The following is a 21,671-nucleotide window of genomic DNA, read 5'->3' as shown; positions in this document are numbered from 1 at the left end:
AGGATTTTTAGCTATAAATGGAAATATTTTAGATAATCCAAATGCCTCTCTTTTTCACTAAACCCGTTATTGCCTAAGCCTTGACAGTACATAGAGAAGCTAGATTTCATATAGTAAAATTTCAAACAAAGTATTGGCAAGAACAAGATAGAATTGTCTGCTTTTTATTTTAACAGTTAAGAGCATTAAAAAATAGTACCATCTATCATCACTTTCATTTTATAAAAGATAACATTTTAATACCAAAAGTATATTAAGGATGTAATATCAGATAAAGGACAGTCCTTTATAAGAAAACACATTCAGTGACCTTACATTGACATTTTTTGCCATGGACTAGTGAGATTTTTGTCATGGATCAGTTCTTGTTTACAGACTGGTGTTGGAGAACCATTGATATATAGTATAACAAAATATTAATGTTGAACTGTTGCTGAGGATTATGCTGCATAGATATCTTAAGTATTTTCCTGAGGAGCATTCTAATTCCACCTGTACTAAAAGGGATCATTACTCTTCATAATGGCCTACTGTTTTTCAGTGCTCTGCAATCATGCTGTCATCTGTCTTATTTTTTTTAAAGTATAGTTTGGAGCATAGAAGACCTAAATTCTCATGATGGAGAATATTTTTTACTGTGATTTAATTATAGTTTAGTCCAGGTAAAAGTATAGTTATGCTGCTATAATCATAGTGTTAGGAAGACTATTTATTTAGTTTGCTGCTATAATCATAGTGTTAACATAGTATTAACCAGAATAATTTACTTAGTTTTTGGTATATTAAAGCATTAACTAGTGGTTTTATTTTGATTTTCCACAATATATATTTTGTCAGAGAAGGTTTTCAAACTTGTTAATCCAGGTGTTGCTGCTGCTGCTGCTAAGTCACTTTAGTCGTGTCCGACTCTGTGTGACCCCAGAGACGGCAGCCCACCACGCTCCCCTATCCCTGGGATTCTCCAGGCAAGAACACTGGAGTGGGTTGCCATTTCCTTCTCCAGTGCATGAAAGTGTAAAGTGAAAGTGAAGTTGCTCAGTCATGTCCGACTCTTGGAACCCCATGGACTGCAGCCCACCAGGCTCTTCTGTCCATGGGATTTGCCAGGCAAGAGTACTGGAGTGGGTTGCCATTGCCTGCAGATAATACCAAATAATTCCCTGGTAGAATATAAATTCCATAAAAATACTAACATTTTTACTAATATAGTATAAGAGCCCAAAAAAGTTTCTGACACATAATAGGAGCTCATTAAATCTTATTAAATTAATGAGTGATTAACAGTGAGTAAATTTGGACTCTGCAAGTTCAAATATTGCTAGGTCAGGGCTTCTGGTTAAACATATTGGATTGAACCTATACATTCCCTTATATTTCCTTCTGAAGCTGCAATAAAATGACATAAAAACCACAAGAATGCACAAATGGGAAGAGGAAACAATAAAAATAAAGTTTTAAAAGTAGGAACCAAATGGAAAATTAGTCATTTACTCAGCAAATGAGAGAAAGTAGAAACTCAAGTTAAAGCAACAGAAATTAGCAGGAATTGCAAACATCATGTGCCTCTAACGTAAGATGCATAACTGGAGCCAGTAACTAGAAGGTCTGCGTGGAAAGCTATTGCACATTCAGATTCTTCTCCCTAACCTGCACAGTCACTCCCTATCTTCTGTTGGGCAAAAGATAGAGAACTAGTTGGAGAGTTTGAGGAGCAACTGAGACTGGAAAGATTCAGTGGTGTGCTGGAGGCAGTTTGTACCAGGGAGAGCTGGTTTTTAGAGCTGTTGTCATTTTGTAAGCTGGTTTCAATAAGTGGTAGCTTGAATTAACCACGGTGGGTTTTTTTTTTTTTAACTTTAATGAGATTGGCAAATGCTACAAATCAGGCTTTATTGAGACCTAGTTTACTAGCACAGTACAGAGTATTATTTTAAAAATAGTTTGGAAAGTCTATATACTGAATTCTGAAGCCTCCAAGCAGTCTCCCCATTTGGAGGACAGTTAGCCTTGTAAATTCCAGGCAGCAGAATGGAAGATTCTGTGGCAACTAACCTGCAATTAAGCTCTCCTGATGAAACAGTTCAGCCAGATCAATGCACAGTGAAGCCACCATTTTAGTGACAAAACTTTGTAGTTGACAAAACGTTTAGCTGACTATTTAATACTTCATTCTTAAATATGAACAAACAGTTAAGGATCACTGGGTATTTGAAAATCTCCAGTGTGAAAACAGACAAAAAAAATAGGGTAATGAAAAAAAACTTGGAGAAGCTAAGAAAATATACTCAGTTAAGAGAAATATATTTGTTAATCCAAAAACAGTAATTTAGGATCTAAAAAACATTCATAGAATAAAATATAACCCTTAAATATATTAGCATACATAAAAAGTACAATGAAAAGTTTAGAAGATAACATCAAAATAATCTAAGAAAGTAGAACCAAAAGACAAGAAGATGGAAAATAGGAAAGGAAGAAAATGAGGGGGTTGTTCAAGAGGTCTGGTGGGTTTCAGAGAGAACAGAGATAGTGGAAGGAGAGCAAATGATCTAAGATAATGCAGGAAAGTAACCCAGAATTGAAGGATCTGAGTTTGTTTTGCTTAACACCAATGCATATCATTATGAAATTTCATACTAAAAGAGATGATTATAAAACTCTCTTGGGGGAGGGGGGCAAAAAAAGTAGGTCACCTATGAAGGATCCAAAGTGAGAATGGGAACATAATGGCTTCAAACTTCTCATTGGCAACCCTGGAAGGTAGAAGATAATATAACCATGCTTTCAGAGGTTCCAAAACAGAATTGTCCTGTATTTAGCCAAACAAATTAAGTATTGGTAGAATAAACATATTTTCAGACATGTAAAGTTTCAAAAAATATGATATTTGTCTGCTTTATCAAAAAGTAATAGCTTGCTTTACCAAGACAAGGGAATAAACCAGGAGGAAATCATGGATCTAGAAGACAGGAGACCCACCACAGAAGAAAAAAGGAAATTCTCAAAGACTTCCAGATCAGTGTCGCAGGATGAAAGAACAGTCAGTTCACATTGTAGGATAAGGATGGAATGTCTCCAAAACATGGAAACTGAGAGAATACCAGATACAGGCACTTTCTTTTAGAAGGGGGTATAGTTACAGACAGGAAATGACTGATATATCTAATGTGCTTTTTAAGAACATAATACTTTTGGTCATTTATTTTTACTAGGATACTCTGTGGTATACTCTCCCATATCTCCTCTGAATTTTTTGATTTGTCTGTCTTCTAAAATAGTGTTACTAATATAAATAGATACTGTAAATATTTGTTAGAATGTTAAAGTACTAAGCACCTATTAAATAATACCCTTGTAAATATTTAGAAACTTTTTATCATATGTTACCTATAAATCAAGGTGAAACCATGACTTCTTTAAAAATATTTACATTGTCCTAAAGTAGAGACAGTCAAAATAGGTATTCATTGAGTGCTCTCAAAGTGCATAGTTCTTTATGAGCCAGAGGAGAATCTTTGTGTTAAAATTGTTTTATCAAATGTTTTCAAAATTTTGCATAATTATGTCATCACATATTGATATTCTGTGTAGTAATTGAGGACTCTTTAAATAGTTGAAATACTGTGAAGCCTCTAAAATGAGATCTTATATAGTGATAATGGAAGTTAAGCAAGATATATTACACATATTTTTAGAAAAGCAAATGGCAGCACAACAGAGTATGTATAGTACACTTTGAAAGATATATACTTGTATGCTTATAGACAATTTTTGAAAGGATACAGAAGAAACTACTTTACCTCTGGTGGGGAGAGCTGGAAAACCAGTAGAGGAAAACTTTGCCCTTTCTTTCTGTATCCTTTGTGTGGCTTGCATGTTGACCCTGAATGTACTTGGCTTTAGTAATGATAAACAAATTAACATAAAAATTCCAGATATATTAGACATGCAGGTAGAGTTCTTACTATTTGTCTTTTTACAGAAGTTTACTTGGATTATCAGCAGACACTGAAGAAACCTAATAATATGGGTGATACTGGTTTAATATCTTTTAAACCTTTGTCTTAGAAAACAGTGATAATTTTACTCTTTAAAGGTTTTTTTGGGAAGGGAAGAGGAGAGTGTGGTAGTGATTATATAATATGTTAATTTATGAAGTAATAAGTTAATTAGTGAATACTGAAGTTCTACTAAAAAAGTATTAATTTGAAATTTAAATTTTTAATTGTATTTAAGGGTTTTCCAGCCAATTAATTTCTGAAATAAACAGATAGGGCAAATATATTCTGTGGTAGTTAAAAAATTTTAGTAGGGTTAGGCTGGATTATGCTACATTTCATATTTTTCAGTGCTGTACTTTATATTACTTTTTTCAGTACATTAAAACTTATGCAGTGAAACTGAATAATGGCAATGTTTTTATACCCTTTTATAGCCATTTCTTTTTCATAACCTCCCCCTATTTCCTGTTAACTAAACTATAAGCACCTTTCTGTTAATTTATGAAAATTATTGTTGAGATAGCACATTATCACTGATCTGTATGGCACTTTCAGCATGTTAGAAGCAAAGGTCCAAGCAACATAAAACACATCAAAATTCATTAATGTGGTATTGATTATTTTTTGGATAATTAATTTTATTGCAGACCCTTGAAAGAGATAATGAGCTGCAAAGGGAGAAGGTAAAAGAAAATGAAGAAAAGTTCCTTAATCTTCAAAATGAGCATGAGAAGGCACTAGGAACCTGGAAGAAGCATGTAGGTTTATTTAATAGTAAAATTTTAAAATATTTTAAGTAGTTGTAGACATTTAAAATAACTATTAAATGCTAAGAAAATATTGTAAAAATATTATAGGAATAAAGTCAGACCCATTTTCTTCTTGCACTTGTATTTCTAAAGGTGACTGTTTTTAAAGGTAAATTTAATAAAATTTTCTGTAATGCTTCATACATGAAAAACCACACATATACATGTGTGTATTTATATTTTATATGACTTTTCATAGGTGACAAAAATTAATTTTCCTTTTCATAAAACCATTGATAATGTTTTAATAAATGGTTATAATAAAGAATTATATCAGTATTATTGTTAGCTGATCTCTTCAGCTTTCCTCAGCAGTTTCATTGAGTCATATTAAAGCCATGTTTAGAACATGTATACAGTAGTTGGGTTCTCTAGTATTAACATTTTATCAAGAGAATTGTTATGTTATTAACATGATTATTTCCTTAAAGCACAACTCTTTTATTTTACATTAAATTTTAATTTCAGTGAAGTAGATAATAAAACGTGTAAAGTGATATGAAGTTGTGAAATACATGGTTCACTTTAAAGTCTGGTGAACCCAAAATCAGTTGTTCTATTTATTACCTATTTTTATTGCCTTCAATTCTTTTAAAAGAACTAAAAAAAAAAAAGGAAGGTAACTATAAGTTTATGAAAGCTATATTTTGGGAAAGTAAGATATTTAAAACTATTATACTAGTTATACTATAAAATTCTAACAGTGTATTAATATAATTTGTAATAATATATATCTGTGTACTATTCTGTGGTTGAGTTTGTTTGATATAAAATGTTATAAAAATAATTCTTGATTGTTTGATGCATTTGCAGCTAACATGTTCTCTTAATTTGTATTTTGGAGAGATCAGATTTTCACTGATTAATTTGATAAGCTTTACCAAATTCTCAAAAAGTATTTTGTAATTCATTAGATCAGAATACTCTAAAATGCTTAATGATCCCTATATAGGTAAAGTTCATCATTAAGCAACAAACATAGTAATTTTCATTTTAGCTTCAGCTAATCTGCCTTGCATCCCAACACTTCAGTCTCATGTCTAATGTTTAAAAGACCATGGAAATAGTACTGTCAGGGTAAGGAAAACTATGATGTAAAACGAGACTATAAACTTGAATATGCCAATCATGCCCCCCAAAATTAGTTGAGATAAGAAAAGTAAACATTTATTTTTCCCAGTGGTATTTCAACTATGTTCTTCCCCTGGGGCGGTTGCGGGGAGGGCAGGAGTCAATTGAATTAAGAGAAATAAGCATTCAGCTTTCCTGGTGAGACCTGTTTATAATTTGGATGAAATTGGTTTTGTCTTAGGAGTTTTAGCATCTGCATTCATTTCACTTTATGCTTCAGTACTAAACAGAACATAGTTTAATTTTTTAAAAGCTGCTTTGGTTCTATAGGAGTTTTCTTGAGTGGAAGGTCAGATCTACTCTTTAATTGTATTTCTGTCTCTTTGTAAGCATTTCACCACTCTTGAGTGAAGGGTAATTGTTGTATTGCTACTGAGGTCAGATCAAGATAGGTTTTTAAAAAACTAAAATATAGTAACAAATATAAGATGAAATCATATATACTGCTTTTTTTTTAAAATAGTGAAAGAATACTGTACAAATTAAACTGAATATTACTAGACAATATATTTTAAAATTCATAGAAATGTCATAAAGAACGTGGTATGTTTACCTGCTTTTATTTGGCCAGTTATATAGCCAATAGATATTTATAGGTAAGACAGTAATAAGTGGAGATGTTCAAAAATTATTTAGAGAAAGGGAGTGTCACAAAAGAAATTCAATTCACAACATTTGTTGAGCATCTATTATGTGTTAGGCACTATTCTAGGTGCTGGATTTTCAAAGGTGCCTAAAATACAAAGATTATTAAAGAGCTCACACTCTCAAAAGACAGGTAATTATTAACTACAATAGTATGGAGTGTTTTTAGTAGTATTAATATTAGTATTAACAAATTACTATGAAAGCACAAAATAAATCATATTGTTTAACTAGGTTGGAGAAAGTTTTAGAGAAAAGATGACCGTAGAATTTGGACTTGAAAGATGAATAGGGTTGGGTTTCACCAGACAGAAGGTGTCTGCTTCCTATACTTCTCGTTCCACTCTGTTGGCGTTCCATTTAAGAAAGGGGATAATGATGGAGGCATGAAATTGCTTTCTCAAGGATGAATGGTCTGATCTAGAATGTGACATTGCAAATGAGGTTGAAATCATCTTCTGAAGAGTTTTTTCCTAAGGAAATTGAACTTTATTTTATAAGTAATGGGAAGCCATTGAGATTTTTAAAGCAGAAAAGTGACTTAGATCTGCAGCTTAGAAAAATAACTCTTGCAGTGGTATGGAGAATGGCATTATGGGAAGAGATCAATAAAAAGAATATTCTAACCATGAGCCCATGAGGATGTGAATTAGGGCAACAGTAGTGAGGATTGCAGTCCATGGGGTTGCACAGAGTCAGACTGGGCGACTGAACAACAACAAAAGTGAATACAGAGAAAAGAGATAGATGCAAGAAGGACTGGAGGTAGAATAGCAGGATTAACCACATTTTATATATAATGGATTTTAAAAGGGAAAGGAGTCAACTGTGATTCTGAGATTAGTATAATAATTTATACAGATTAGCAGAATGATATCACTAAATGACATAAGGAATGTGAAAGAAGAAGCAGATTTGGTGGATGAAAATGAGTTTAGTTTGGAAATCGCTTAACTTACAATGACTGCAGGACATCTGACTTGAAATTTATATCATGTATTTGGAAACATGAATCTAATCTTAGGCAAGAGGTTGGAAGATGAGATAGAGATTTAAGACTTATTAGCATAGAGATGAAATTTGAAGGTATAATAAGATCATCTATGGAAGGCTAAAGAAGAAAGAGCTTTGGGGAATGCCAGAATTTTGTGAGTGGTTAGTGTGGGAGAGGGAGCCTGACAAGAACAGTGAGAAAGGTAGGAGGATGAAGAGGGAATGGTACCATGAAATGAAGAAAAGAGGCTGTTTGAAAATAGGTAGTCTACACAGTTTTACTACAATGCTGTTAAATGGTATGAAACTTGGAACAAGTCCTTTTGCTAATTTGCAGGTGATAATAGGAAAAAAGTCAGTAGAACATGAGGGCAGAAGTCTGGTTGTTAAGGAGTGAAAGTAAAGAAAGAAAGTGGTGTCGCTCAGTTGTATGCAACTCTTTGCAACCACATGGACTGTAGCCCACCAGGCTCTTCCATCCATAGAATTTTCTAGGCAAGAGTACTAGAGTGGGTTGCCATTTCCTTCTCCAGGGGATCTTCCTAACCCAGGGATGGAACCCAGGTCTCCCGCATTGCGTGCAGATGCTTCACCATCCGAGCCACCAGGGAATCCCTTAAGGAGTGAAGAGAGGTTAGAATTTGAAAGTACCAAGAGTGAACTTTAAGAAGTGAGAGAGAGAGTAATTGAGTCAAGAAGAAAAAAGTTACAGTCATTACAAGAGTGTATTTGTGGGCTGAAAACATGTTGGTATGGTGGGGAAAATTGAGAATATCTAGGAGAGAAGAGGGAGAAGGCAATGGCAACCCACTCCAGTACTCATGCCTGGAGAATCCCATAGATGGAGGAGCTTGGTAGGCTACAGTCCATGGGGTCGCTAAGAGTCGGACACGACTGAGTGACTTCACTTTCACTTTTCACTTTCATGCATTGGAGAAGGAAATGGCAACCCACTCCAGTGTTCTTGCCTGGAGAATCCCAGGGATGCGGGAGCGTGGTGGGCTGCCGTCTCTGGGGTCACACAGAGTCGGACACGACTAAAGCGACTCAGCAGCAGCAGCAGCAGCAGGAGAAAAATCTTTGCTTGAGTTAGTCTCTAAGGGAGATAAGAGAGGACAGGATAGAGAACACATGAAGAGTTGAGCCCTGGAGAAGAAGAACCTTGCGGAGATAGGTTAAAAGACGGTTAAAATAGGTAACATGAAGGGAAAGTAGTTGGTGAGCTCATGTCTGTTAACCCCTACAAGGAAAATTACATGCATTAGTAGGATTTTTGGTAGTTTAAAATTGTTCGAGAGAAACTTTTGTAATATTTTATGACAAAATGGTATTTTTCTTTTTCCTGGAACTTATTTTGTCTCCCATTTTAGGTTCCTATGAAGGAGAATCCCACTAAGAAAAAGATTGTAAAATTTTATAGCCAGTAGAAACTAGTTTGTAGATATAAGTATTAGGCTGAAGGGTCAGTTTCTATTTGTAGTACTTAGTACTCAGTATTCTTCATCTAGTTGAGTTGAAATCTGTGTATCTAATTTGCAACAAGAAAATAAAACTTTAAGAAAGCAATGAAATGGTAACCTGTATAGAATTTTTATGATTAAAAGTTAATTAATTTTTCATTTGTAACAAGAAGTGATTTAATGTATTTAAGAGCACAACTCCTAGGCTTAGCCTTGCATTTGAATCTTGACTATCACTTTATTTCTACCTGATCTTGGGCAAGTTACTTAACGTCTATGAGCCTCACATTTCTCACCTGTAAATTGGGAGCTGAAAATACCTCATAGGATTTTAAGAGTATGAAACTATGTTTATTAAGTACTCAGCACAACTCAACAAATGGTAGCTTTTAATATTAGTAATTACTTTGGGAATGTTTTTGTTGTTTACAGTTTCTAAACACTTGTGTTAATGAATTATTTTTATACACAACTAATTTATATACATGTTCATTTTGGTTAAATGTTATATATTAGGTTGAAGAACTTAATGGAGAAATTAATGAGATAAAAAATGAGTTATCATCACTTAAAGAAACTCATACTAAGTTACAAGAAGATTATGATGAATTATGTGATCAGAAAAAGTTTGAGGAAGACAAGAAGTTTGAGGTAAAATTCAACTATGTGGGGTATAAGCTCTTAAAAGAAATTAGGACCATCACTGATTATTTTCTCCATGGTTTATATTTTCACTTTCTCAACTTTTAAAAATGAGTGTAAGCATATAGTCTGTAGTACATTTTAAATTAATTTTCTATACAATATGACATAGGATTAAGAATCATTTCTTGGACATGAATCTTCAATTTCAGCATATACATTTGTGGATAGACAATTTAACACTTTCTTTATTAATGTAGCATTATAAAAAGTCTTAAAATGTGGTAGTATAATTCCTTCAATTTTGTTGTTCTTTTCCAAAATTGTTTTGGCTATTGTGAGTCCTTTGCATTTCCATATAACTTTTAGAATCAGTTTTATCAGTTTCTAAAAGAAAAAGTCTATGGTATTTGAATTTGGCTTGTGTTGAATATATAGATTAATATACAAAGAATTTATATCTTAACCTACAATTCATGACATGGTATATCTTTGCATTTATTTAGATTTTCTTTAATACCACTCAGAAATGTTTTGTAGTTTTCATTGTATAGGTCTTGCAAGTATTTTGTTAAATTTACCCCTGAATATTTCATGTTTTGAGCTGTTAGTATAAGCAGTATTTTTAATATGAATTTTTCTAATTGTTTCTTGCTATTAGAGTTAAAATTGATCTTTCTACACAATTAATTTATTATTGTAGTAATTTATGTTTTTCTTGGTTGAACTTTGGAGTTTTCTTTGTACATAGTATGTTGTCTGAGAATTTAAGGCAGATGAATTTTACATCTGTTTCTTTATGCATTTTATTTTTTCCTCAACATATTGCATTACACTAGCTAGGACTCTTCAGTACAGTGTTAAATAAAGTTGTAAGAGTGGACATGATTGCTTAACTTTTCATCTTAGATGTCTTTCATCATTTCATAGTCTATTAAATGTGAAAGTGACAGTTGCTCAGTCATGTCTGACTCTTTGCGACCTCATGGACTATATAGTCAATGGAGTTTTCCAGGCCAGAATACTGGAGTGGGTAGCCTTTCCCTTCTCCAGGGTATCTTCCCAACCCAGAGATTGAACCTAGGTCTCCAGCATTGCAAGCAGATTCTTTACCAGCTGAGCCACAAGAGAAGCCCAAGAATACTGGAGTGGGTAGCCTATCCCTTCTCCAGCAGATTTTTGTGACCCAGTATTAGTCATAGATTTTTTTTATATGTGCTCTTCATCAGATTGAAATTTCTATCTGTTCCTAGTTTGCTGAGTTTTTATCATGAATAGGTATTAAATTTTGTCAAATGCTTTTTCTGTGTCTGTTGATAAGGTCATTATGTTTTCTTTATTCTATTATTCTGTCAATGTTAACAATTAATTACATTGATTGATTTTCAAATATACCTTACGATCTTGAGATATCTATTGTCTTTTTAATATATGGCTGGTGCTGGTAAGTCACTTCAGTTGTGTCCAACTCTGTGCGACCCCATAGATGGCAGCCCACCAGGCTCCCCCGTCCCTGGGATTCTCCAGGCAAGAATACTGGAGTGAGTTGCCATTTCCTTCTCCAATGCATGAAAGTGAAAAGTCAAAGTGAAGTCATTCAGTCATGTCCGACTCTTAGTGACCCCATAGATTGCAGCCCACCAGGCTCCTCTGTCCGTGGGATTTTCTAGGCAAGAGTACTGGAGTTGGCTGCCATTGCCTTCTCAGTAATATATGGGTAGATTTGCTAATGCTATGTCAGGGGTTTTGAATTGATGAGGAATATTGATCTGTAGTTTTTGTTCATTTTTTTCTTTTCGTGCTTTTGGTCTAGTTTTTGTATCAGAGTAATAGTAGCCACCAACCCTGCAGCAGGGTTACTGCAGGGTTGGGGGCACTGAGTGTAGCAGTACGTACATGGGATCTTTTGAAGGAGGTCTCCATTATCTTCATTACCTCCACCACAGTTTGGCCCCAGGTAAATAGCAGGGGAGGGAACACATTTCCACCCATCAACAGAAAATTGGATTAAAGATTTACTGAGCATGGCCCCGCCCATCAGAACAAGACCCAGTTTCTCCCTCAGTCATTCACTCCCATGAGGAAGCTTCCATAAACCTCTTATCCTTCACAATCAGAGGACAGACAGAATGAAAACCACAGTCACAGAAAACTAACCAGTCTCATCACATGGACCACAGCCTTGTCTAACTCAGTGAAACCATGAGCCATGCCATGTAAGGCCACCCAAGATGGACGGGTCATGGTGGAGAGTTCTGACAAAATGTGGTCCACTGGAGAAGGGAATAGCAAACCACTTTAGTATTCTTGCCTTGAGAACCCCATGAACAGTATGAAAAGGCAAAAAGATAGGACACTGAAAGAAGAACTCCCCAGGTCAGTAGGTGCCCAATATGCTACTAGAGATGAGTGGAGAAATAACTCCAGAAAGAATAAACAGACAGAGCAAAAGAAAAAATATCATCCAGTTGTGGATATGACTGGTGATGGAAACAAGGTCTGATGCTGTAAAGAGCAATATTGCACAGAAACCTGGAATGTTAGGTCCATGAATCAAGGCAAATTGGAAGTGGTCAAACAGGAAATGGCAAGAGTGAATGTCAACATTTTAGGAATCAGTGAACTAAAATGGACTGGAATGGGTGAATTTAACTCAGTTGACCATTATATCTGCTACTGTGAGCAAGAATTCCTTAGAAGAAATGGAATAGCCATCATAGTCAACAAAAGAGTCCGAAATGCACTACTTGGATGCAGTCTCAAAAACGACAGAATGATCTCTGTTCGTTTTCAAGGCAAACCATTCAATATCATGGTCCAAGTCTATGCCCCAACCAGTATTGCTGAAGAAGCTGAACGGTTCTGTGAAGACCTACAAGACCTTTTAGAACTAACACCCCCCAAAAAGATGTCCTTTTCATTATTAGGGACTGGAATGCAAAAGTAGGAAGTCAAGAAACACTTGGAGTAACAGGCAAATTTGGCCTTGGAGTACAGAATGAAGCAGGGCAAAGGCTAATAGGGTTTTGCCAAGAGAACACACTGGTCATAGCAAACACCCTCTTCCAACAACACAAGAGAAGACTCTACACATGGACATAACCAGATGGTCCATACCAAAATCAGATTGATTATATTCTTTGCAGCCAAAGATGGAGAAGCTCTATACAGCCAGCAAAAACAAGACCAGGAGCTGACTGTGGTTCAGATCATGAACTCCTTATTGCCAAATTCAGATTTAAATTGAAGAAAGTGGGGAAAACCACTAGACTGTTCAGGTATGACCTAAATCAAATCCCTTATGATTATACAGTGGAAGTGAGAAACAGATTTAAGGGACTAGATCTGATAGACAGAGTGCCTGATGAACTATGGATGGAAGTTCATGGCATTGTATAGGAGATAGGGGTCAAGACCATTCCCAAGAAAAAGAAATGCAAAAAAGCAAAGTGGCTGCCTGAGGAGGCTTTACAAATAGCTGTGAAAAGAGGAGAAATGAAAAGCAAAGGAGAAAAGGAAAGATATACCCATTTGAATGCAGAGTTCCAAAGAATAGCAAGGAGAGATAAGAAAGCCTTCCTCGGTGATCAATGCAAAGAAATACAGGAAAACAGTAGAATGGGAAAGACTAAAGATCTCTTCAAGAAAATTAGAGATACCAAGGGAACATTTCATGCAAAAATGGGCTCAGTAAAGGACAGAAATGGTAGGGACCTAACAGAAGCAGAAGATATTAAAAACAAGGTGGCAAGAATACACAGAACTGTACATAAAAGATTTTCACGACCCAGATAATCACAATGGTGTGATCACTCACCTAGAACCAGACATCCTGGAATGTGAAGTCAAGTGGGCCTTAGGAAGCATCACTACGAACAAAGCTAGTGGAGGTGATGGAATTCCAGTTGAGCTCTTTCAAATCCTGAAAGATGCTGCTGTGAAAGGGCTGCACTCAATATGCCAGCAAATTTGGAAAACTCAGCAGTGGCCACAGGACTGGAAAAGGTCAGTTTTCATTCCAATCCCAAAGAAAGGCAATGCCAAAGAATGCTCAAACTACTGCACAATTGCACTCATCTCACACACTAGTAAAGTAATGCTCAAAATTCTCCAAACCAGGATTCAGTAATATGTGAACTGTGAACTTCCAGATAGTCAAGCTGTTTTTAGAAAAGGCAGAGGAATCAGAGATCAAATTGCTAACATCTGTTGGATCATGGAAAAAGCAAGAGAGTTCCAGAAAAACATCTATTTCTGTTTTATTGACTATACCAAAGCCTTTGGCTGTGTGTTTCATAATAAACTGTGGAAAATTCTGAAGGAGATACCACACCACCTGACCTGCATCTTGAGAAATATGTATGCAGGTCAGGAAGCAACAATTAGAACTGGACGTGGAACAACAGACCAAATAGGAAAAGGAGTACGTCAAGGCTGTATATTGTCACCCTGCTTATTTAACTTATATGCAGAGTACATCATGAGAAATGCTGGGCTAGAGGATGCCCAGAAGAAATGCTGGAATCAAGATTGCTGGGAGAAATATCAATAACCTCAGATATGCAGATGACACCACCCTTATGGCAGAAAGCAAAGAACTAAAGAGCCTCATGATGAAAGTGAAAAAGGAGAGTGAAAAAGTTAGCTGAAAACTCAACATTCAGAAAACTAAGATCATTGGCATCCAGCCCCATCACTTCATGGCAAATAGATGGGGAAGCAGTGGAAACAGTGTCAGACTTTATTTTCTTGGGCTCCACAATCACTCCATTTGGTGACTGCAGCCATGAAATTAAAAGACACTTACTCCTCGGCAGAAAAGTTATGACCAACCTAGATAGCATATCAAAAAGCAGAGACATTACTTTGCCAACAAAGGTCTATCTAGTCAAGGCTATAGTTTTTCCAGCAGTCATGTATGGATATGAGAGTTGGACTATAAAGAAAGCTGAACGCCAAAGAATTGATGGTTTTGAACTGTGGTGTAGGAGAAGACTCTTGAGAGTCCCTTGGACTGCAAGGAGATCCAACCAGTCCATCCTAAAGGAGATCAGTCCTGAGTGTTCATTGGAAGGACTGATGTTGAAGCTGAAATTCCAATACTTTGGCCACCTGATGAGAAGAGCTGACTAATTTGAAAAGACCCTGATGCTGGGAAAGATTGAGGGCCGGAGAAGAAGGGGACGACAGAGTATAAGATGGTTGGATGGCATTACCGACTCAATGGGCATGAGTTTGAGTAAACTCTGGTATGGTTGGATGGCATTGCCGACTCAATGGGCATGAGTTTGCGTAAACTCCGGTAGTTGGTGATGGACAGGGTGGCCTGGCATGCTTCAGTCTGTGGGGTCTCAAAGAGTCGGACATGACTGAGCAACTGAACTGAACTGAATACTAGCCACATAAATTGAATTGGAATGTGTTCCTTCCTCCTTAAAGAGTATTGTGTTGAACTGCTGTTGTTTACTAAATATTAGATACAATTCGTTGGTGAAACTATTGAGGCTTTTTCTTTGTGGGAATACTTTTAGTAACAAATTAAGCTTTTAAATTATCAGATTATTCAGATTTTCAATTTCTTCATATGCCAGTGTGCAGAAAACAGTTGACATAGCAGGTTTGTAAAAGGCCTCTGGAACACCTGCTGGTCAGTTTGGCTGTTGACTGATAACTGGAAATTGGATTTGGGGAGGGTTCCCACCATTTCCTGACAGACAGGAGTGATTCACTGTGCTTAAACTATTAAGTAGTTTACTTTGAATGTCTGCTTTCTTTCTGAAAGTCAGTAGTTTTGGTACGTGCAAGGCAGAGAGTGACCAGCAACCATTTAAGCTTTGAGCACCCAGTCTCTAATGAGCTTCCTAGTAGACAAGTGTTCACATTTGTGGTCACAATTATTGCTGCAGGAATTAAGCATGTCCTATGTGACTTCACTAGGAGAAGACTCTTTTTATTCTTTGGAAATTGAATGAATTTATTCAGTTCAGTTGCTCAGTCATGTCCGACTCTTTGTGACCCCATGGACTGCAGCACTCCAGGCTTCCCTGTCTATCGCCAACTTCCGGAGCTTGCTTAAACTCATGTCCATCAAGTTGGTGATGCCATCCAACCATCTCATCCTCTGTCATCATTATGTAACCTTTTATGTGAGGAAGAACTTATAGAACTTAGTTCCAAAATTCATGTGAGAGTGAAGGGAGAGAGAGTAAATGACACAAACAGGAGATATAAATCAGCTGATTTCAAATTCAGATTATACCTATGTGCCATAGGAGAGGACTCTTGAAAGAAGTTTGTACCTGGTTTCTTCCAGACTTCATCTCTTGTGCCTTTTCCCTTTGCTGATTTTGCTTTACATCCTTTACTGTTATAAATCTTAGGAGTACAGCTGTATATTGAGTTCTGTGAGTCCTTATATCAAATCACCAAACCTGGGGGTGAACTTGGAGACCTCCAGCACTGTCCATTTTGCTGGTTTTTCTCTTTCAAGGAACTTGTCATTTTCATCTGAGTTGTCAATTTATTGGTTATTGGCCTTTCTCCTCCTCTAATATAAACATTTAAAGCTATTAATTTTCCTCTAAGTACTGCTTTAGCTTCACTCTACAAATTCCAAGGTATAGTGTTTTCATTCTTACTCAGTTGAACATATTTTAAAATTTCTCTTGTGAGCTCTTTGACCCATGAATATGAGTTTGATCTATAACCTTGCTGTTTAATTTCCAAATATTTAAGAGTTTTCCAAGTATCTTTCTGTTAATGATATCAAACTTAAGTAAGACTTTTATTTTATTTTACTATATCAAGACTTGTTTTTTGGCCAAGTATGTTGTCTATCTTGGCAAATATTTCGTATATTCTTGAATGTATATTCTGTTGTTGGTTGGTGAAATGTTTTACAAATGTCAGGTCAGTTTGGTTGATAATGTTGTTCAGATCTTCTTTATCCTTACTGATTTTTTGTGTACTTGTTCTATCAGTCAGTGAGAAATCATTAATTATAATTGTGGACTTATATTTCTCTTTTCAGTTCTGTCAGTTTTTGTTCATGTGTGCTTAAGCCCTGTTATTAGATGTATACACAGTTATAATTATTACTTTCTGATTAATTAATCTTTTTATCATTTAACATGTCCATCCTTATGCTAGTAATATTATTTTGTCTGGTATTAGTAAGCTACTCCATGTTTTATGATTAGTGTTTGCATTATGTATTTTTGTCACCTTACTTATGTGTAAGGAGTAGATCTCACATGGCAAGAGAATTTTGAGCTGAGTTGTTAAAAATATCCAGATAGAGATTTAAAATAGATGAAATAGCATGAGCAAAGAATCAGAAATGTGAAATATTGTAATTCAGTATGTAAACTAGATGTCTGTTAGCGAGGTTGCTGTAGAGGTTGCCAGCAGTGCAGTAAGTATCAGGGGAAGAGGTTGAAAAGATAGGCAGAAGACAGACTATAAATGGCTGTATAGACTGTTCATGGAACTTTATTCTTGACCGTGTCATCTGGGGGCTTTTAAACAAGAGAATAAAGTGATTAGATTACTTTTTTAAAAATATCATTTTGGTGATGATATGGTTAGACAGTGAGACAAAGCTAAGGGCACAGATTCCAGCTTGGAGAATACTGAAGTAGTCCAGGCAGGAGATATTTATTGCTGTTTTAATATTCATAAATGTAATAAAGCTTGAGAGTTGTAAGTGGCAAGTAATTCCTACAACATCTGATTGATTATAAAATGAATATAGACTTCCTTCATAAGTTGATCAGCATTATTTTATTTAATCAGACTATAAATCATGTTTTTAAGAAATGTAGACAGAATAGACACTTTAAAATAAGAAAGTGAAGATCATGCATAACCCCAGCCACCCAGAAATAGTGATTATTAAAATTATGGTATATGACTTCCAGAGTTTTCCTGTACATCAGTTTGTATAGAAACAAATAGACATTTGTATACATGTACTTTTTAAAAACTAAAATAAAATCATACTTTCTCTGATGTATGTATGTTTGATTTTTATTTAGAAATTTATTTTATTGTGGTAAAATATATAACATAAAATTTGCCATTTTAAAGTGTTAAGTTAAAAATTACAGTTATAACTCAATGGCATTAATTACAGCTACAATGTTGTACAGCCATCACCACTATCTATTTCCAAAATTTCATCATCCCAGACAGAAACTGTGTAACCAGTAATCAATAACTTCTGATATCCCCCTCTCCTCAGGTCCTGGTAGCCTCTCATAGACTTCCTGACACTGAATTTGTCTATATATTTTATATAAGTGGAATTATGCAATATTTGTCCTGTTTGGATTCTTTTATTTAGATGATGTTTTCAGAGTTCATGCATGTTGTAGCAATTCATTCCTTTTTATGGTGGAATAGTATTCCATTGTATGAATATACCACATTTTGTGTCTTCTGTTGATGGACACTTGGGCTTTTACCTTTTGGCTGTTGTGCTGTTTTGAACATTGACATGCAACTAGCTGCCTGAATCTCTAGTTTTAATTTTTGGAAGGTATATACTGAGGAGTGGCACCAAGTGATTCCCACTTCCTGGTATTCATGTTCTGTTGTAATACCCTCCATGGAGTTTGAGCTGGATTTAGAAACTTGCTTCTAGTTAATAGACTACAGCAGAAGTGATGCAATGTTACTTCTGAGATTAGGTTATAAGAAGACTGTGGTTTCTGTCTTGGGTGAACACCTTGTTTTCAGTCTGTCTCTCAGTCTCTTTCTCTCTGAGACATATAAAAAAGTCCCAGCTATCCTACCAGAGAGCCTACATAGTGGAGACACCCTAGAGGATAAAAGGCCACATAAAAGAGAACTTGGCCTCCAGCCAACAGGCAGCACAACTGTTACCCATGTAAGTGAGCCTTATAGAGGCAGAAGCTCCAGCCCCAAGTTTCAGATGATAGCTTGACTAGACACTCGTGAGAGACCGGGGTCAGAACCATCAAGCCAAGCCATTCCTCATCCATCTAAAAGATGAGATAGTGAATGTTTGGTATTTTAAGCCTCCGTTGGCTCTTAATATGGCTGACCCTGGAACAACTCAGGGGTTGGGGCACCAACCCTCAGAACAGTAAAAAATCTGTATATAACTTATAATCAGTCTTTCATAAAAATGGTTCCTCCATATAAATGGTTCAGCATCCACAGATTCAACCAACTGCAGATGTATAGTACTATAGTATTTACTGTTGAAGAAAATCTGTGTATAATTGGACCAGGGCTATTCAAACCCATGATGTTGACATGTCAACTCTTTAAGTATCTTCTAGGATTTCACAGTAGGTATTGAAACAGGATTTGAACCTATATTCATCCAACTCCAAAGCTCCTGGCAACTATCATACTATTTTTCTCACTCTCCTTTGCAAACTTCTCTTTTGCAAGTTTCTCTTTCCCTGCCTCTCCTTTGGGGATTTTCATTAGCATTTTATTCTTTATTATCTTTCTTCTTAAAATATACTCTCAATCAGTCTCATCAACCAGTATGTCTGCAGTTGCCTTCTATCTGCCAGTGATCTTCAAACCTATTTTTCCAAGTCAATTTTTCTCTTAAAAGCTCCCAATCAGTACATCTAAATGTTCACTAGACATCTCCACCTTTTTGTCTTTACTCTTCAAACTCAAGAGATTCAAAATGAACTCATGATATTTTTCTCTAAACCTCCTATTCCTGTTTTCTAGCTCAGTAAATAACACCCACCAGTCTCTTAGGTACCCAATCTGACCTCTGCAAGTCAGTCTTGACTTTCCCCTCAGTTTTTATATCCAGTTGCTCAACAATTGATAGTAGCTCAGTACGTAATTAACCCACTCCAGTGTTCTTGCCTGGAGAATCCCAGGGACAGGGGAGCCTGGTGGGCTGCCGTCTATGGGGTCGCACAGAGTTGGACACGACTGAAGCGACTTAGCAGAAGCAGCACATAATTCATGCTTTTCAAGCTATTCAGGCTTTTCAACTTTACTGATATCACCTGGACTACTGTGGCATTCTTCTGATGCATCTCTCTGCCTCATGTGTTGTTTTCCCTTAATTCAATGTTTGTCAGATACCAAATGCAACTTATTAGTGATTCATAGAAGTCAGCCTAGTAGTTTATGACTGGCATTCTTTTAAAAATGAAATAAGCTAATGTAGTATAGAAAACATTACAATGTATCTCACTGAGTGGATGTTGTTTGGTATGCTCATTGTGTTATGAGACATACTTATTTCTTATTGCAGTTTTTAATTAGTGAAGTTTGGAAAATAATCCATTCTTTATACTGCAGCCAGAATGGTCTTTCCAATCAGCTCATATTAATAACCTTATCTAAAATCCTTCAGTGACTTCTCATTGACTTCCTGGTAGAGTCTGAACTCCTTAGCATGCTCTTTGGGGGCTACTAGCTCAAGACTCATTTCTCTCCATTCTTCTCATAGCATCTACGCTCATGCTGAAGTAAATCACAGGTAGTTCCATGAAGTAGAACTACATGAAATGACTATAGTTTTGTTTTTAACATCTGTAAATGCCATTTCTTCTCCCTGGAGTGCTTTCTTATCCCCATCTATATTAAAATTGTCTGTTATTTCTTTTCCTATCTTTCCCAGTTGACCATAAATTTTTTGAGGATAGTGACTATATTTTGTTCATCTTTGTATCCTAAAGCCTAGTGCAGTGCTTCCATGTAATAAATGTTCAATATTTTGGGGGAATAAAAAGATGTTGAATTGCATCACTATTTTAAAGATACATAGAAATACCAAGCACTCAAAACAATTTGCCTGCCATGACTACTTTGCTTTTAATAAACGAGCTATTCTTAATATGTGGTATTTGTAATAATGTGGAATGCATGTTTAAAAACATCTAAGGCTCTCCATTTTATTTAAATATGATAGACAATACAAAATGAACTTAGAGTGATCTTGTTATAAAGAGGAATATATTAAATGTAGTAAAAAAGTCATTTGGCTTTCAAATACAAATTGCTGGATGATTAACTGAGCTATAGATTCCACTTTCATTAGCAAAATTTGTTCAGATATTTTATACTTTTTAACAGTATGTTTGTACAGTAAAGGAATCTTTTCCATTTTACACTAGAATCTTCCAGAAGTAAACACTGAAATGTCAGTGGAAAAATCAGAAAACACCATCACACAGAAATATAATTCCAGGCAAGAAATAAGGGAAGAAAATACTAAGAGTTGTTGTTTAGACACTGAATACAAAGAAAAAGGAGAAACAAAAGAAGGCCCATTTTTAGAGGAAATCATTATAGGTAATAAAGGTAACCCAGTTATATTGGTGTTTTCTAATTTTCATATTGGTCTTTTAGGGAGATATCAATTTCAGTCTTTGCTTTGAGGACCTAGCAGTATAATTGGAGAAATACTTTTTCATTTGTATGTCTTAACAAAGGACTTGTATGTCTTTTGAGCTGTTCTTTAATAAAGTCAGTATTCAGGGGAAAAAATACATTTTTGCTTTCCTTTCTCATCACTTGTTGGCTTTTTGCATTCTGGTTTCTGCTTTCATTTCTTTGCTGAGACTGTTCTCTGAGCTACCAGTAACCTTTTGGTGACCAAATTCTAGAGCATTTTTCTTAGTTCAAATTACCTTTCTATAACCTTTGAAATAATTGACTAATTCATCCATATTGAAAAAGAGTTGTTTAAAGAAGGTAATCTGAAGGTGTTCAAACCTAGGCTGAACAACCACTTGGTGGGGATGTTGTAGAGAGAATGATTGGATTAAAAAGACCCTTCATGGCCTACAGATTATTGTAACTATACTGAAATTTTGAAATTTATGGTTAAAACCCAGATAAATAAAATTAATATCTTAAGTAGATATTCTGTACACTTTGCCCAAAAGTATTCCAGGTTTTAAAAATATTTACAAGATAGTGAGCAAAAAAGTGAAGAAAAGAAACCAGCTGGCAACTTCTGGATCTAGGTAATAAGA

At 35.5% G+C, this 21,671-nt stretch overlaps 1 protein-coding gene across 4 annotated transcripts in view; it reads left to right on the top strand.

Annotated features, from left to right (window-relative positions):
* The window catches only part of CCDC73 (coiled-coil domain containing 73), a 150,295-nt gene that overhangs the window by 118,226 nt on the left and 10,398 nt on the right, over positions 1–21,671 (top strand). For 3 of the 4 annotated variants that reach the window (XM_040258958.1, XM_040258957.1, XM_040258960.1), the window contains 3 exons: positions 4,649–4,759; positions 9,556–9,690; positions 20,808–20,985. In XM_040258958.1, the coding sequence (XP_040114892.1) occupies positions 4,649–4,759; positions 9,556–9,690; positions 20,808–20,985 (424 nt within the window). Of the gene's footprint in view, positions 1–4,648; positions 4,760–9,555; positions 9,691–20,807; positions 20,995–21,671 lie in introns of all 4 variants that reach the window. The other variant, XM_040258959.1, reaches the window with a different exon arrangement.

The sequence above is a fragment of the Oryx dammah genome, unplaced genomic scaffold (genome assembly GCF_014754425.2).
Source record: "Oryx dammah isolate SB20612 unplaced genomic scaffold, SCBI_Odam_1.1 HiC_scaffold_17, whole genome shotgun sequence".
Lineage (NCBI taxonomy): Eukaryota > Metazoa > Chordata > Mammalia > Artiodactyla > Bovidae > Oryx > Oryx dammah.
Note: the sequence above shows the minus strand (reverse complement) of the source record. Positions and strands in the feature narration are given on the sequence as shown.